The sequence below is a fragment of the Gavia stellata genome, chromosome 1 (genome assembly GCF_030936135.1).
Source record: "Gavia stellata isolate bGavSte3 chromosome 1, bGavSte3.hap2, whole genome shotgun sequence".
Classification (NCBI taxonomy): Eukaryota; Metazoa; Chordata; class Aves; order Gaviiformes; family Gaviidae; genus Gavia; species Gavia stellata.
Window position 1 is genome coordinate 9933675 of NC_082594.1, and position 18463 is coordinate 9952137.

Consider the following 18463-nt stretch of genomic DNA (forward strand, 5'->3'; position numbering starts at 1 on the left):
TTAATTGTTTCCAAAAGGGATTCTGGATGCTTAAAGGGGAACTGCAGGAGGGAAGGGGGCATCCTTACCAATGGTGCTGGGTCAGGAGGAATGACGGAGAAAGGAATGAAATCTCTGTGTGAAGTCAGTCATTGAAGGTTGACATATACAGACCAGGCAATGCTTTTTCTCTGCCTGAAGAGCCTGAGCTTAGTGGGCTAACATTTATTGTTTCATCACTTCCAACAAAACCATGTCCCGAATCTCAGAGAAATTCAATATGGATTATTTGCCTGAGTGAATTTCAATGAAGAAAGGAACTGTGGTTCGGTCGCTGAAATTGCTAGACAAGAACTACAGTGTGCAGAATTCAGTTCCCAGAAGCTTTTAACACCTCTCTCCTCTCCAGCACCCAGAGCATCTAAGGGGAGACTCCCAGGGACTAACTCTAGCACCTTCTCTAGTTAATGCAATAACGTGATTCAAAGGATTTAAGGTTTGGCTCCTGCCCTGAATGTCTCTTGGAAGAGTCTCTTGCCCTCATACTACAGAAGTGTGGATTAGTCAAAAGCACTCCCCTTTGTCTGTTTTGCATGACAAGAGTGCCAGTCCAGAGGAGGTGTTGTCTCAGTGTCTACATATAATGCATAAAACCCTGATGTTGGGTGCTAAAGTAATACTTCCAATATCTTGCTATGGTGAAGTGACAAAACTCCTGAAAAGATAATTTATAATACACACACACAATTGTCAGAAATGAGAGGACAACCCCTTGAGACTCAACATTTTAGCTGGGAAAAATAATAAATTACTATTCCAAATAGCAGATCTATGTTGTTGCCATAGAACATAACTTAATGAAGCTTTTCCATCAGCAGTTCAACTCCAGCAAAGAGGATACTGCAAACTGACTCATTCAATCACCACAGCACCTGCTATGCTTTCCCCCATAGCCACCACTGTAAAATGCAGCAGTAAAGAAGCTGTGACGAAAGACGCAGTTCTCTACTGCGTGTACCATTGGGACTAATTTTATTTTCTCCTCAGAAATGGTACTTCTAGTTTAGAGATGGTACCCACTAAAAGAACAGTTTTGAACAGTCTGCACTGTTCCTTGCATGCACCAGAAGGAAGGATTTTAAACTTTAAGCTATTCTGCCACGCAGTTTAAGTGAGCTCTGAATTCACACAACAGCAGAACAGTACCTCTTATCTTCGTGCGATGTAGATTTCAGTTCCAAGGGGAAATGAGGGCATGACAGCAGCTAATGACAACCAAAAGTGACACAAATTTGAGGTAACAGATTATTTGATCCTGCATTTGTGGATGTTTGTTGCAGAGCACAAGTTTTCACCAAACCTCAGATCTGAGCCATCTCCAAGTTTAGAAGAATTTGCCTCTTGGTCTTGACCTTATTTCAAGGTCTGTCACAATCTAAGTTCCATATGAAGTGATGTAATTGTTTCCTACCTTCTTTTGCCACAAGCCAATCAACACTACTAAAACAACAAGGTTACCAAGCTTTATGAGGTGCTGGGAGTAGACAACAGTCTTTTGGTAGCCAAGCTGTCTAAACTGCAGCTTGTGAGAGTTTGTGGCTTGCATTGAGTCTGTAGTAGATTCAGCAGAGACCACATGAAAGGACCCTGCACATCTTCTGAAGCACTTAACATCTGCAAAACACAAGGCTATTTCCAAGAGGCTTACTGCCAATCACTTCATGCCAATGCAAGAAATTCCAAAGACATGGCAGAAAAGGTGACTTTTCTTGTAAGACACTAATATATATTCTAAACAGGAACCTAATTCTGTAGTCATTCATTAGTAAAAAAAGGAAGTGCATAGCCATAAATGGTCACTACTATGGTTTCATGCTGCTGCAAATAATCAGTAGTATGGTTAAGTGTCTGAAAAGGGAGGGAACGCAATACTAAGTGGAAAATGTAAGATGGAGATGGAAAGGAAGCCAATGCTACCATAAACTGCAAGCCTGAGTCTCTCCTTGTTCATACAAGTTAAAACAAAGAGCAACCATAATGAAGTCAGAAGAAACAAACACTTTCCAAAATGTAAAAAAAAAAAAAAAAAAAAAGGAAGAATCTCCATAAACTAATTTTTTTTCTTAGTTTTGAGAAGAGGTGGGGCTTTGTATACTAAAGAAAGTGGAAACAATGTTACTCACAGTTTTACAAGGCATATAGTAACAGTCGTGTACAGCTGCGTATAGAAACCAGTGAAAGAAGCATGATAACACATGTTAAAAACAAAGCATTTTGTCAAAGTGAAATCAAAGACAATGGAGCAATGAAGACAATATGAAGCTAGTAGCCCACTATGAACTACCTAGAACTGGCCAGCAGGTCACTTGCAGGAATCCCAGACATTGGGTCATCCCTTCATTACCATTCCCAGCCTTTCCAGTGGATAACAAAGTCAAGGAGTCACACTAGTGAATAAAAAACAGTGGAAGCACGCTTCAAAAATGGAGTCAAAAAATGCCAGCTTCCACATCGATCATGAGAGAAAATTGGGATCTCCAAGTGCCCGAACTGCAGAGTCTACAAGTGACACTGCCAGCAGGTCAAGGGAGGTGATGCCTCTCCTTTATTCAGCACTGGTGAGGCCACACCTGGAACACTGTGTCCAGTCCTGGGCCACTCACTACAAGAGAGACACGGACATACTGGGGACAGTCCAGCCAAGGACCATGAAGATGATTAAGGATCTGGAGCATCTTTCCTGTGAGGAAAAGCTGAGAGAGCTGGGTCTGTTCAGCCCGGAGAAGAGAAGGCTTAAGGGGACCTTATCAATGTATATAATAAGTACCTGAAGGTAGGGTGCGAAGAGGATGGAGCCAGGCTCTTTTCAGTGGTGCCCAGTGGCAGGACAAGAGGCAATGGGCACAAATTGAAACACAGGAGGTTCCCTCTGAACATTAGGAAATAGTTTTTTACTGTGAGGGTGACTGAGCACAGGTTGCCCAGGGAGTTTGTGGAGTCTCCATCCTTGGAGATAGTCAAAAGCTGTCTGGACACAGCTCTAGGCAACTGGGTCTAGGTGGCCCTGCTTGAGCAGGGGGGTTGGACAGGATGATCTCCAGAGGTCCCTTTCAATCTCAAACATTCTGTGATTCTGTGACATGAAGCCTTTGACAGCAGAGCCAGGTCACAGGTTAGCAAAGCCATCAGACAGGCAGCTCTGAGTTCAGAGCAACATGGATTTTGCTCCTCCAAATTCCTGTGTGCATTTTGCACTGACTTCTGCTCATTCCTTCCATTAGCAAGGGAAGAACACTTCCAATTGACAAGAAGGAAAAGAAAATAAATGCCACTGCACACATTTCTGAACAATGCTTACCTCTTTATGCTCACTTGGTTACGATTCAGAGCTCCCTCTGGCTATGACTGAAAAACGTGGGAACTTTGCCAGAGTGCAATGGGAGTGGGTTCAGGCCCTTTACCCAGCCTCCCAGTGTTTTCCTCCACGCCAGTGTTATGTAAGAAACTGAGCTAAACTGTAACTATTACACAGCCTTGAACAGGGAAGGGACTAGTAAGATATCTGCATGACTCCTTCACGCTGACTCACCCCTTCCTTTCCGCTTTTGCTTGCAGTCCTCACTTAGAGCATAAAGATATGCCTGAACTGGTCACTTCTGGTCTTTTAAGCATACTCCAGGCACAGTGAGATGTTTCATAAGCTTAGACAGGACAGCACATAGAGCCCAAGCAGGACAGCGGCGCCTTCCCCCTAGCTCTGCTGCAGTCATCGCTGCACTGTGCTTCCAGCATCCGAAGCCCCACATGCCCCTCATGCTGCTCTCACTGTGGCTCTGAGCCCCATGCTCCTACACCAGCCTAGAAAAACAACCAAGGGATTATCATCATCCAATAAAAGAAGCAGCAGTAGTGTTCCAGCTTGCTTGGTAACTACAAGTAGGTCAGATGATAGAAGCAGAAAAAAATACTGAGTTAAGCTATTGCCTACACACTCTACAAGACCAGTCCTATGTCTGACATCATATTAAACAACAACAACAAAAAAAGCTTTCTAAGCAGGACAGCAGTCCAAGACCTAAAAAGACATGTGAAAACGACTGTCCCCTGCTTAGGCTGGGCAAAAAGATTGCCATAAACCTAGACGTTTCAAATCCTTATTATGCTGTAAAACAGCCATTTACCCAATAACAGCATTTCTCCAGCATAGTTGACATTCTACCGAAATATGTTTGTGGCAATAAAAATGAAGCTCAGTAACTCAGTGGTAACTTCGTATCTTGTAATAGTTAAAACATGTACACTATCTTGAAGGATATGCTGTTACGCTGAAGGATATCACTGCATTTTAAAGTGTAAAGCATTGAGCATGAACAGAAATTCCCTGGTCTAGTATTACATACTTAAAATATAATGCATTGTGCATGAGTGGAACTTGCTAGTTCTAATGTTACATATTTAATACGTGACTGTAAAAATTACACAAACTGTAATGCATCAACCAGACTTATACATCTGAAATATACTGCACATTTTCTGAATATAAATGAGTTATTTATCTTCACTAAGAAAACTCAGACTCACAACAAGAGATCTATTTTCCATAGCTCCTAGATTTAGAAGTTTTTGTGCAAAAATGCTTTTTTCATAACATGTGTTATTATAGTATGCTATTTTAAATACTGGATGAAGTCCTCAACTCATGCAAGAATCTGACTTCAATAAAACATCCTATTCACCCTGTGCTCTAACCCAGTAGGTCCATGTCAGCAGCCTCTTTTCTGATAAAAACTGTCATCATAACAAATAAGCAATTTTGCCAGAGAAAAAAGACTACTGAACCAGGCCTAATACCTTTTGATGACATTATTTCTAGAAACTAGAACCACACGATCCATTGTTTTAGCAGTGTCCTAACGTAAGAAGAGTAAATCTGTATAACAGTCCCATAGTTTCCAAACTGTGCAATTACTACTAATGAACAAATTATTACCATTATTTTAATTTTCACTGAGATGGACAGTCAGAAATCAAGAACATGATGTTTTCAGATTAATGTTTAAATAAGTTATGTCCACTGGTACAGAACAAGTGTGACTTTATGAATATAGCTATGCTAGGGCCAAATGAGGGCAAAGAGCGATCTGAGACTTATGGTAAGTTCTTTACATTTATTTTCTGATCACTAAACTAATAAAAAATATAAATAAATACTGATTGAATCATTCTGCACAAAAAAACAGCTACCATTCCCATACTGCAATGCACATAATTTTTCAGCATTGCATATCTAGTTATCTTCACGCGCTATACAGAGGAAAGCCTTAGGAATTGCCTACTGGAGTTAACAGATAAATAACACATGCCTCTGCTTTCTACTGGTTAAGCAAGTAGCCAGGAAAACTTTGCAAAAATCAGGCTATGCAAGCGCCACCGTTGCTTCATCAAGCTATACAGAGGCAGCTTCCTTTAAGTGAGATTCACTCCCAGATTTACAGCACAAAATTTATTTTGGATGGAATTTAGTGTGCGTTCCCTTGTGACAGCACCTGGCTGCCAGCTCGGCATATAGATAAATAAATTAAAAAAAACCAAACAAAACACCCCACAAAACCAAAGAGCTGGGAGTGGAAAGGACCTGGTTGTGCCCTCGGAATCTCAAGTAACATTAAAACATCTCAGCTGTTCCATAGCACTAGGTACAATTTAGTGGGGATAAAGTATCAGTTATCAGTCCAAAGAAAAGAATCAAATGTGAATATTTATCTCCATGGCTTTCTTGAAGAAGAATATTGGTTTCAAGCAATCCTAAATTATTCCCTTTGGAAGTAAAAGGCTGCCACTAATATTCAACCTTACAGTCTGCTTTTTGTAACAACATAGCCAGTGCGGTACAGTGATTTTCTGGTAGCATCTCCCAGGCCTCTGCACTGCTCACTCCTGGAGAACTTCAGATATGTTCCTATACAATTTCACTTCATTCCAGTCTGTTTCCAGGGGGGGCAGTTCCCATTCTAGATCAATTGAGCTGAGTAAGTAATTATCCCAATGTCGTATGACTTCACTGGTATATCACTTTAAGTCATCAATATATCTCTTAATATAAAAACAAAGCAGAAGTCTATTTTAGAAACTTCTTTTATAACTTGATCTTTTCGTAACTTTGGAAAAGGCAGTTGCAGGAATGTCTTTTCATTGAATAGGAAAGGTGACAGAAAATTTATTACAATTTGTGCTCATTCTGTGTTAAGGTCTACAAACACAGCTGAAACCTCTTATGAAACAATGATCGAAATCACATGGATTTATTTATTATTGTTTTTCACTTATGGAAGACTTTGAAAAAAGTTCCCATTATCATTTTCTCAACAGTGGAGAAAATTAAATATGTATTGAGTACTGTCATACATAATAATCATCCCATTTCATATTCATGGTACCCTCATAACTGAAACATAAGCTCTTCTGGAGGGATTTTTCACCTTGAAGGCAATAAAGACCATTTGCTTACCAAATATAAATAAAAGGGAAAGTACAGAAAAAAATCATATTTCTTACCATTGTAAGGGTGAATGGATGGCTTTCCAGTGCGGACACTCTTGGACAGTGTAGAGTAACATACTGAAACAAAATCAGCCAGAGAAAATAAAATGACAGAAGAAGTATGTTCAAAACGTTAGTGATGGGTTAGTATATACAAAGTGAAAGTCATCCCTACAGACAAAGCTACAAGAGCAGCAGTGATTTTTAGGGGCACATTAACTCACCTGACCAGGCCTTGCTTTAAAGTCATCTTTCATCATCCTTACTTCAAGGACATTGGAGGGATGGCTTATCACTGAAGTTATCGTGACCGGTTTATTGCTGCGGATGTAGCGGTACAGCCTTTCCACACAGTACAAGCACAGAGGTCCAGAAATCCAAAACCAGGTCTATGGGAGAACAAAAATACGTTACCTCAAGGACTTTGCATTTTCTGTTTTCTAATTTCAAAACTACATGAATGCTTGCAGGACCTCATTTCACATCTATTGTGGAACTGTGTTTTGGTCACAAGTAACCTCCACATCTCTCTGTGTGCAGAAATCCAAGCGTGTTATGAAGGCTTAATCAGTCTAACTGGCAGCATCATCCACAAGCACAAACGATTTCAATCATAAAACTCATCAGGAACAAAATGCTAATGACCTCATTTGCAACCATGTTACCCTGGTTTTATGTAGTTAGATTGCAACTGGTTTCAGCAGTGAATGACACAGTACACACACTGTTTCAAAATCTAACAGACCGAGTACTATAAAACTGGTCAACCTTTATGGAAAAACACTTACTGGTTTGCAATATTATTTGACTATTACCTTCTTTTAATCATCTCAAGTACAAGCAAAAAACTAAGAAAGCAGCAATTCTTGTGCTATAGAATTTATGTTTATATTAAGCCATTGTAAAATGATAGACAAGGGAGAGAAATGGGCACTTTTGAATCATGATTCATTTGCCCCTGTAGAAGATGTGTATGCTAGCCAAATAATGCCCTGGAAATGCCCATTTCTCTGCACTGATTATACAGGGAGCCCTGGGTGATTACCTCCGATGGAGACATTTGCAGCTGCTCAGCTAAATCCCACCCTAAGAGCTAACACCTTATGGCAGAGCTAATTACTAATTCCACATCTGCTCAGTCATTCAGGCCATGGCACTGAAGTGCCCTCGACACTTATCCATCTTCCCTTCCCAACTTTTGAAGTTACACAGCAGCATCTCTTGCAACCAGCAGAGTATTTAATTTCCTCAAGCACTTCTGGCCTTAAAAACTTCAGTAGCTCACAAGACCTAAGGCTTTTTTTTTTTTAGACTTGGTATTGCTAAGTGCTTAAAACACTTCCAGATCCAAAAAAGTCCTAAAATAATGTTATGAGCTGCCAGGAGAACACTGACTGGCCATTTCTTTCCTTGGCTCTTCTCTTCCCGTAAATGGCTCTAAAGTAGACATCTTAAGCCTCAAAGACGACTGTTTGATGTCCTGTGGGTCATATGGAGCCAGATATACAGTGATGCTTGCAATTCAGGCGTATTACCACAACAAAATACAAATCCAAAGAACTTTGCTGGAGGACTTGAATGTAGAATTGACTGTTTCGTATTATGATTACATGCTCCATAGTAAAATGGGTCCCCACTGCAGCTAGTAAGGGACATATGTGTTCTACAGAAAACAATTATAATAATAATAATAAACTCCTGTGAGGTCTGTTATGGGACCACCTTGAATGGTGGGCCTTGGACTTGTGAACTCCGTATTCCCAAACTTCCTCAGGCTACTTGCCAATACAGCCCAGCTCATCTTTTCTCAAAAGAAAAGAGAAAATTTGTATGAAGAAAAAGCTGCTGCCACAAAACATAAAGAAACAAAAGGAAAAAGGAAAACAGAAAAAGAAAAGGCTTTTCTATCCCCACTCTCATCAGACTCATTTACCCATGCCACATATAAAACAAGCCTGTCTGCAAACAACAGGCTATACAAAGCCAAACCACAACCAACTGCAACCCAGAAATGAGTATCAGGACTTGCATCCACATGGTAAAAAAAGAGAACAAATGGAGCTTGATTATTTCAGTTAACTACTGCCACACAATGCTTACAAAGGGACCTTATGAATATGTTATATAAATGTTTGCTCTGAAGAGCTACGCTGTAATTTAAAGTCACATTTATAGCAAGACCAATACATCTCCTATCGTGTCATAGAAAAAAGAATATTATAGCCAATCTCTTGACATTTTTCCACCCTATTCTATGCACCACATTGTAATGCAGTTCAAGGTTTAATACAGATTGTTTTTTCCCCACCAAATCTTTGAATGCCTGAAAAGGTTTTAATAATATTTTCCATTATTAAAACATCTGGTCTGGAAAAGCAATAATTAGTGGTTATGGCTGACTGAAAGACTTGGCACGGCTTGTAATACCTGAAACGTCGGATCATACAGACCTCTGGGAAGTGTGACTGGAACTTGGGTTCCTCGGAACAAATTCTCATAAAGTTATTTTGTACAAAGGGTTCTGGTACTGATAAGTCCTCTGGGAAAGGCTCAGTAGTATAGTCAGGAAACATCTCTTCAAAAGCCTTTGGCACCGTCATATTCTCTCGGAGTGTTTTGTTAGGATTAAAGCAACCAGGAGGGTGTTCCTCTAAGTTGGTCTGGTACTTGAGCACTCCCCTACAGGAAAATAAAAATAGCAAAGACACTGAAGTAACAGTCAAAATCAAGCAACTTATCTTAATTCAGAGAGGGTTTTAGAAAGCAGTCACAAGGCTCATCTTCTGTAAGAATTTTTATTCCATTTGCTTTCAGGACTTTCAATGAGATCGAAGCTTTGCAACAATAAAGCCCTCTGTCACCAGAGGCAAGGTTTAACTTTTCCAGCTCACTTGGCACTCCCCCACTGAACGGCCTCAAGCTTAATGCTGCTTGAAAGGGGGAGATATTGTGGGAGCCTTGAAAAAATTAAATAATCATGTTTCCAGTTCAATCACACCCAGACTGTTTTCAGTCATCCTCCCTACAGTCAGCAAGGCCCATTTTTTAAGGCAATCTGTAGCAGAAGTGGCCTAAGTTGCCAAATCATAAACTGCAGGAATGTTCCCACTACTTGGTGTTTATCAGGTTTGCACACGATGGTGAAATTTGTTCCTTTGAATACCATCTTGTCAAATAGATAGAAGGAATAAAAAAGTTCTGCACGATAGCCAAGGAACCTTTCTTGCAAATTATTTTGTGGGGTCCAAGCTTGGTTTTTAAGCTAAAGTTAAATTTGTAATAAAATGAAGTGAGAACTTTGCAGCTGCAGCTAGAAACGAAGAAAGAAGTGAAAACCTGAGACACTCTGGGCTATCTCAACACAAGAATGAATCATTGAAAATGGGGAAGAACCAATTCTACTAGTAATAAAGTTCCTTGGAAGTACTACTTGCCTCCAAATCTGGATTTGATGACAGTAAAACCACAAGGAGGAATATTTAAAAAAACAAAGGGCTAAATGACAGCTGTATAGGATGGTGCTGGGTGGGAAATAAGGAACACTGATACAATGTCTAGTGAGACGTGCCCTCTGAGTGCTAGGCCGTGTGGTGAAGGCTTATCTGAAGTATACGATCGAACATAAGGACATATGGTCCCCCCTCCTCTCCCCGACATACACACAGAGCAGCAGCGGTGACAGAGCTTAATTCACAAGAACAGAGAGAACTAGAACATCTGCAATATTGCGAACTTAAATGGGCTCCGACAGGCTACTGGCAGTCTTCCCTACTGAAATGCAGTCCTGACAGCTAGTAACACGCTTCCCGCATGGTCCAGTGAATCACGTACAGCTGGGAAGTTAAACCTGCTCACTCTAAACTCCACATCTGACCCTGGGAGAATCACCTGGGAAGGGTCCGTGCGCCTACACCCGTGCTTCTGTCTGTATTTATTGCCCAATCATGCCTATCGCTTGCATCTGGCATCACTGTTGGTCATCACATACTTGCAAAGTGACAGATACCCCTAGCATTATGCTAGTTCCCTGCTCCATAAATATTATGGTGCCTCATGGATTTAGCTGGAAGTCACAGCACATGCGATATTTTTCCAATCAACCTTGTGTGCATGCCTGCCAGCTGCTCCCCCAGCTTCTCTGTTCTCAGAAAATCCCAAAAGAGGATTCAAAGTTTTCCTTGAGACATGAATAGCTGAACTGCAAACATGAGCATCCCCTCCAGTGATCTCTACTTTGTTTAAACTATTACAAACATGCTAACTGAGTGGCAAACTGGGATGACAAAGCTGCCTGTTAACAGCAGCTGCAATGACTCCCATTTCTGAAGCTCTCAAGGAAAGACAAGTTGTCTTACACACCCAAGATCAGTTCCCAGAAAGGTTGAGTTCTGCAGGACTCTTAAGGAGCCTAAGACACATCCTCACATATTTATTTGGTACAACTCTTGAATACATAAAAAAAAATCAGTGTGTGGATGTCAGTAAGTAGGAGACAGACATCTTTAGCAAACAAAAATGGCAGAGACAAAAAGGGCAAGTTGTATGAAAGTGTCCTACTGGCTGAGCAACACAGCACGCAGTCTATTTGCATGGGCATACATCAACCTCTGCCCCAATTTTCCACACCCAAAATAGAGCCAACATTCACTTCTGGCTAGAGCTAGAAAATGTGTATCACTATTTCTTGAGATTTTTATGATGATAAGCTAGAGGTCAATGTTTCTCAATGTTCTTATAGGGAACTTCACTGCTCCTATCTTCTCTTCCATCTTCCACTGCTATACTCAAGGTGAGTTGCTTGAGGGGTCTCCCAAAGGTCAATGTATGGATGGAATCTTAAGAATTTTCACCCTTCAGAAGAGAAATCCTTGGATAACTCTAATGACACTTATTCTCAGCTCCCATGAACCAGTATAACCCACTTAACTCCAGAGTAATACCAAATTTGGATCAGCTGAGGATCTGGCCCCAGATGTTTATATGTTTTATAGCTCCTTATATTGGTACTAGAAACACGAAGCTTTTGTTCTTACATAAACTATTTCTTGTTGTTGCTATTGCTGGCTTAAAATATAGATAAATTAATGTAGATATGCACCAAGCCTTAAGCCACTAAAATTTTTGAAAGTCACACTGCAAGAAGTACAAGAGCAACAAAAGTCTTTAAGAATAATTCCCTGGAAGATTCTACTTTCCCTTAGGGTAGGGACAAAAGAACAAACCAGTAACATATGACAGATGAATCATGTCACATTATATACTGCTGAGAAGTGCTTGGCTACCCTGAAGAGGATACTGTAAGAACATACCTATCATAGTTTGAAACAAAAGAAGAATCCAGGAATACTGTGAAAATACTCAAAAGGAGAGACTCCCAAGACAGGTAAATCCTCACCCAATGCTGCCTGCACAGCCCAACCACAGGAAATGCCTTGCTCTGTAGAGTAACTGGCCATGTTTCTGCAAAACTCTAAGACAGAATCACAGAATCACAGAATCACTACGGTTGGAAAAGACCTGTAAGATCATCAAGTCCAACCTGGAAAAAAAAAAAAAAAACAAAAAAAAAACCCCCCAAAAAACCCAAAACCCACCACACAACAACAACAAGCCACAACCCACCCAACACCACACAGCACCATGTCCATCAAGCTACATCCCACAATGCCACATCCACACGCTCCTTGAATATCTCCAGGGAGGGTGACTCTACCACCTCCCTGGGCAGCCTATTCCAATGTTTCACTACTCTCTCAGTAAAGAACTTTTTCCTAATATCTAGCCTGAACCTCCCCTGGTGCAACTTGAGGCCATTTCCTCTAGTCCTGTCACTAGTCACTTGGGAGACGTGCCATGTAGGAGTCATTTGGGCACCTAAGCACTGGTGTCTAAGCTTCCTTTGTTCTCAGAAGAGATCTTCTAATCAGTATCACCAATGGAACACAGAAATCAATCCAGCTCACTTAAAGGTAGATCTTTGTAGCAGCAGGTTAGCTGAAGCATTCCGAAGGCTCCATTGACTGTATTTATTAGAACTCATTAGACTATAATGGGAGACAGACACTTAGAAAACATGTAGCGGCCTACATTTAGGCATCTTAGTCTTGAACTCACTCCCACTCTCCATGACTCATTCTTCTCCCACTTTTAAGTGACACTCAGTTCTTTTAGATTCGCACTGTAAGGTTTTCCAATTCAGTATTAAGGAGGCTGTGTACAAGAAGCAGCTTGTTTAACGCTTGGTGTATTCCTGCAGCCTTGGTTTGAGAACTTCTCCAACTAGACTTCTTCCTTCATGAAGTGGCAACATGGTTAGGAAGACAATGGGCAAAGGATAATACAGTGAAGGAGATGAATTAAACTGGACATGAAAATACTCCGAAAGCAATCACCAGAACAGATTGCCTAGGGAGCTTAGAGGATCTCAGTCACCAGATGTTTTCAAAAAGTTAGACAAACACCTGGGAAGAATAATTTAGCAGAAGTTTATCCTGCCCCAGGATGGGGAGAACAGGTTAGATCCATCTTCCTCAGCTAAGAATAAGAGCAAAAGAAAAAAAACAAAAAAACACAGAGAACTGGAATTGTGTCCAGGAGTTTCAATTGTTTTGAACTCATTATTTCAGTTCACCAGATCTCAAGCTGTGTTTGTTTTGTTCAAAAATATATTCCTACCGTGATCTTGCTAGGCCTAATTACCTTTCACTGTTTACGTTAAGCAGCGGTGTTGAGTGTCACACAGACATTCCAGCACCCCCTGTTTCAGATGTTTGATGACATGGAGAAATAAACCTCGTTCAAATACACCTTCCCTTCCCTATACCAATCTCTGCACCTGCATCCACAAAGGAAACTTCAGAGATGTTAATGGACCAGATTTTCACACAGCGTAAATTGTGGAAGGTGCTTTACCTTGTGGTAGAGCTGGGCTTGTTTGTGCCAGATACAGACCTGACGATCAGCTTCATGGCACATCAACACCAGTCAAATGTTTGTGAAAACAAGAAGAAAAACTAGTAAATTTTGTATCATAGCAATGAGAAAGAGATAATTAGGGAGAGGCTGTTCCTTTCCTCTTCTTAGGAATCAAAATGGAAGGTAGAGAGGAAAGAGAAAGGGATGAGCAACTTTCCTTCACATTCTCCTCTCAGCAGCCAGGGAAGAGGGGGCAGAAAAGAAACAATAATGTTTTCCTGATTTCCCGCTAGAAACTGGTAACATGGACAAGGAATAAACTTGAAAGTGAAGAAGTTCATGCTAGCTGGCTGTAGTAACACACAATTCTCCAAGCTACAGCTTGAACTTTATTTAAACAATAAACTGTTGAAAAACAGAAGAGTATAGCATCTTGTCAAGAAGTTGGCCCACTGTGCACAAGCGAGCTCGGGAAAGGTAGTAATCAAGGGAACTGCTCTTTCTGGTTGTGCTTCCGGAAAAGGGACAGTGTTTTCCATTTACTTACCCAGAAACATGCAGCATCAGCAGCATATAGAAGACAAAGAAAAGGTTGTGTGTATACCAGAAGATGTCATAGTTTGAAACCCTGAAAAGAATAAACCATGGTTCAATGCTGTTTCACTCAGATGGAATCACTGCTAATTAAAAGCAGATCTGTGCACACAGGACATCATTATACACCACGTAGTCATGTAGAATAGCCAAAGCCCAGTACGTATTCCTACCGGCACACTGCACTTGCAAGCAATTAAGTGTTGAGAAGAACAGGTGACTAGCACAGAAGTAAAAAGTTGAGGAAGAGAGACGAAGGACATAGAAGTACAGAGCCAGCTGAACTGTTCCTAAATTAGGAGACTTCGCTACTTTCATAGGTCCTACTTAGTCCCTATCAGATCCTTATAGCTAGAATAGTTCTTCAGTCTCCAGGCTCAAAACTCAACCTCTTTACAGTGAGGGCCTCCTTGCGTTCTCCCTGCCCCAATACAGGGCCACGGTGTTTAATATGTCACTACTAGTACAACATACAAACAGGTAGCATAGACAACAGCAGAAGGGCTGGTGAGAAAGGTGAAAGAAACTTGTGAGGGTATGGAGTGGAAGGAGACACAGGAGGAAAGGGAACTAGAGCAAGGAGGCAACAGGAGGACAGGTAGGAGAATTTTCGGGGCAGGAGACCACATACGGTGGAGCTCTAGGACTGATGGTCTTGGGAAGAACAAGAACATTACCACTGTGAGGATCAGGAGAGGTGAAGGGGAAAGAGGACTTCCTTTCATCAGTAATTTATTAGGTAATGTAAAAAGAACCAAGACCAAAGAAAATACCCATCTGGAACTGTTTTCTGTTAAGCCTGATTGTTTTTTCTTGAGTAAAATAGTCACCAAAAAAACAACAACAACCAAATGGTTAAGAAAATACTATACTTCATAGCACACAAACACAGCTCTCACACTACACAGCATGGTAGCAGAGTTGCTTCCAAAACCAAAAAACCTACCCCCATTCATAAGCCAAACAATTATTAAATAAAAAACAACCTTAACTCTGAGAACAAAGTTTAAGAAGCTAATCCTCCGACATAGCTAACTTTATTCAGAATTTTTTCCCTCCTATGGCCTTTTATATAAACAGCTAACCACCCTTGCTTCAATACGTCTGAAATGTACACTGCATTTGCTTCTGTCAGTACAGGACTTTTTTGTTTTCTTTCTCAAGACAGAAAAAATAATTTTGATAGTCTGAGGGCCACCAAAATAAAACCTAAGCAAGGGCAGTTCTAAGGAACCCAGCAACAGCAAGGGACTCTAAACCACCCCTCCCCGCCTTCGCCCTGCCATCCTTCTTCCATTCAGCACCACGTTACCACTTCTTCCTCCTTGACACTGCTCAACCCAGTCCTAACTACCCGCACGCTGGTAGGCATTTCCATGCAGTCACTCACCAGTATCTGTAAGGAGTTGTGGGAGTGAACATCAGTAAGATGAAAGTAAAGGATGATGGTGTGGGGAGTGGAGGCACAGTGAAAAGGCACAAAGAGAATAACATTTACACCCAAACCCGAAACAGGTCTTGGAGCTCTGCTTTGATCTGGTATCTTGCTACAATACCAAAAGCTGCATACCGAGTTAATTTTTATTGGATCTTGAGCACTTTTTTCAGAATGCACCAATTTTTCAAAATTTCAGTGATGGAAAGTCAATCCAGCTTCTGACATGTTGTTTTCAACAGCTAATTATTATTAATGATTAAGATTACTGTACACTTCTTGTCTGAATATGTCTAAACGTCAGCTTCCAGCCAGTTGTGCAATTCATTCTTCTTTCAGCATTTCTGCAGATACCTCTACTATAAAATCCTGGTTCCTCACATGTATCAAGTTCCCCTAAATGTAATCAAGTCCTCTCAACTTCACCTCCTTAAACTAAAGGGATGGAGATACTTGAATCTCTTACCATGAAGCATATTTTCCAACATTTTAATAATTATATATTTCTTACTTGTATCCTTCTTAAACTGTGTGTCCAACAGATACATACAGTATTCTAATACACTCAATAATCCTCCTACTGCTACATATATATTTTTATAGTTCTTCAGAACACTTATTACTTTCTTTACCTTCTTCTTAGGGCATTCACAGAATGAATGCATTTCTTAGGAACTCAAAGTCCTGAAGATCTGAGATCAAGTTGAATATCTAATTTTAATTTTGGTTAACTAGTTTAGAATTTTGCAGGTGAAGACCTACAAGAGTTAACTTACTGAGAAACATAAGGGGAGATTTCCATGCTTTAAAGGGACACAGTAAGCAGCGCAGTTTTGGAAAAATATTTTTAACCCTGTTACAGCTAGTTTTAAAAATTTAAAAATGTGGTAGTTTAGAAGATGAAATTGAAGACTGGAATATTTAGTTACAGAAAGAGATGGCACTGGAGCAGCTTATATTTTCATTTCCCTTTAAATATATGATTTCCAAAGTCACTAGTAATTGTGTTCAATGGAAATACTCTTGAACAACATTCATTTGAAAGTTAGCAGAAATGTCAACATTTATTCACAGGATTCATTGTATTTTCCAATAATGTCATAACGCTTCCAACAAACAACTACTGAACAAAAATGTTGGTCTAATTCTCAGGTATGACACGGCAAAAATTTAGACAATTTTTCAAACAACACTCACTTTCCCCCTTTAAAACTTTAGCAGCTAATTCAATCCTCCTAATACTTATTCACACAGTTTACTGAACAAGTAAAGGCACGAAAATAGCAGGATAATCATGCAGAGAAAAATTTCAGGAAGAACATATGAAGGAAAAAATGATTAAGCAGATCAATGTGCCAGAGCGGATTAGGGCTGAAATCCAAAAGAGTGTAATAGTCTCTGAAATACTTTTTAAAAAGCCCAGCTTCTGATAGGCAGTGAACATTTGCAATTCATTTTCCTAAGACTATAGCATGAGCTTAGCCATCATAAGGCACGTGAGAATCCACAGGGAAAGAGATTGAAAAGGGACAGAAAGATGCACATGGAAGCTTGTTTCCTTAGGAAAACACACTATAAAGACAAGCTTGAGCCATATGCCTGAGGGAGAAACCAGGATAAAATTTCTAAGTAAGAATTATTGCTAGAGTAACAGGAGATGCACATGATCTCTTAAAGGCTTTGATTCTGCTGGCTAGATGGCAGAAAGATGGGAAAGCACTTGCACTTACAGTAATTGAAGAAGGAAATAAGCATGTAACTTTGAAAGATGGAAACCTTTGTTGCATGAACCCCGAAATTATTATTTCCAAGAATATGTTTGCAACTACATATATTTTCCTAAGTTTCTCAGTCATTATTAAATGCTGTTCTTTTTTCTAATTTATCATGGCCTTGGAGGAAACAGGACTTTGTTCTGGCTCACTGCTGCAGAGTGAAGTAATTGTTTTATTTTTCCATCTTCCCCAAACTGGCTTTCTTTTGCAAGTAGAGCCATCTGTGTGGACTCTGTAATGTGCAGCCATGCCTGCCATCGTGTGCAGCAGTCTTATCCTGCCCTTCTGTAGCCTACAGTTCCTCACACAGGTCTCAACCCTGGAAGTATCTTTGTGTACAAAAAGTGCACAAATATTCGCTGAACTACTTTCTTGAATCAGCGTCTGATAACATTACTACTCAGGAAAGACAGATTAGTTCAAAGTTCACAAAACTCATATCAGTGGAGCACCATTAATTTTTGAAGATATGGAATTAAAATATCCTTCAGTGTTTGCTGAACTGAGGTGATGTATTTACATAATCAGTCTTTGAATTCATGAGAGACTGCTACAAAAATCAAGGGGTTTTTTTATATGCTTCAATCACAGAATCCAAGCCTTAAAAAGGCTACAACGTTGGGCTAGATCCTCCAAGGTACCAGTCACTCAAATGTACTACAGTATGTGTTCAATAATGTTGCTCCAGAATGTGAACCCATTGGAGGACCAAACCTTTAGAAATCCCAGCAGCTACTCTGAGCCAATACTGCATTGCTGTTTCAAAATGATAATCAACATTAAAAAGAATATATCTGACAACTAGAAGCAGAGTTTTAAAAAAAAAAACATTCTACTTAAGCAGCACAATTCTGTTTCGGTTTGCTTCGTTGCTGGTAGTTTTTGTTGCCTTTTTTTACAGTTTGTTGTTACAATTAATTGGTGAAAATAATTAAGATAAAGATCATCTTATTTTACTTCCAGTGGATTTAATTTATGCACTGGACAGAACTTTCCATATGCTTAGTTTACTGCCTCCCTGTACAAACAGGAAAAAAGAACTATTTGAATTTTTAAAGGTCGAGATTTTTAACTGAACACATTCCTCAAACAGTATTTTTCCCTGAAGGCAATTTAATCAGGTTTTGTCTTTTTTTTTAATACAAAATTTACTGTGCTAATTTACTGCAAGCTAGTTAAAAAAAAAAACAAGGCAAGAAAACTGGTATTTTTAACACTCATTTAA

The 18463-nt window shown here is 40.0% G+C and overlaps 1 protein-coding gene across 2 annotated transcripts in view; it reads right to left on the reverse strand.

The window, feature by feature from the left end:
* The window catches only part of NOX4 (NADPH oxidase 4), a 108742-nt gene that overhangs the window by 71301 nt on the left and 18978 nt on the right, over window positions 1–18463 (reverse strand). For both annotated transcript variants that reach the window (XM_059822355.1, XM_059822346.1), the window contains exons 8-11: window positions 13982–14062; window positions 8970–9198; window positions 6744–6908; window positions 6535–6597 (exon numbers count right to left, since the gene is read on the reverse strand). In XM_059822355.1, coding sequence (XP_059678338.1) covers window positions 6535–6597; window positions 6744–6908; window positions 8970–9198; window positions 13982–14062 — 538 coding nt within the window. The remainder of the gene's footprint in view (window positions 1–6534; window positions 6598–6743; window positions 6909–8969; window positions 9199–13981; window positions 14063–18463) is intronic.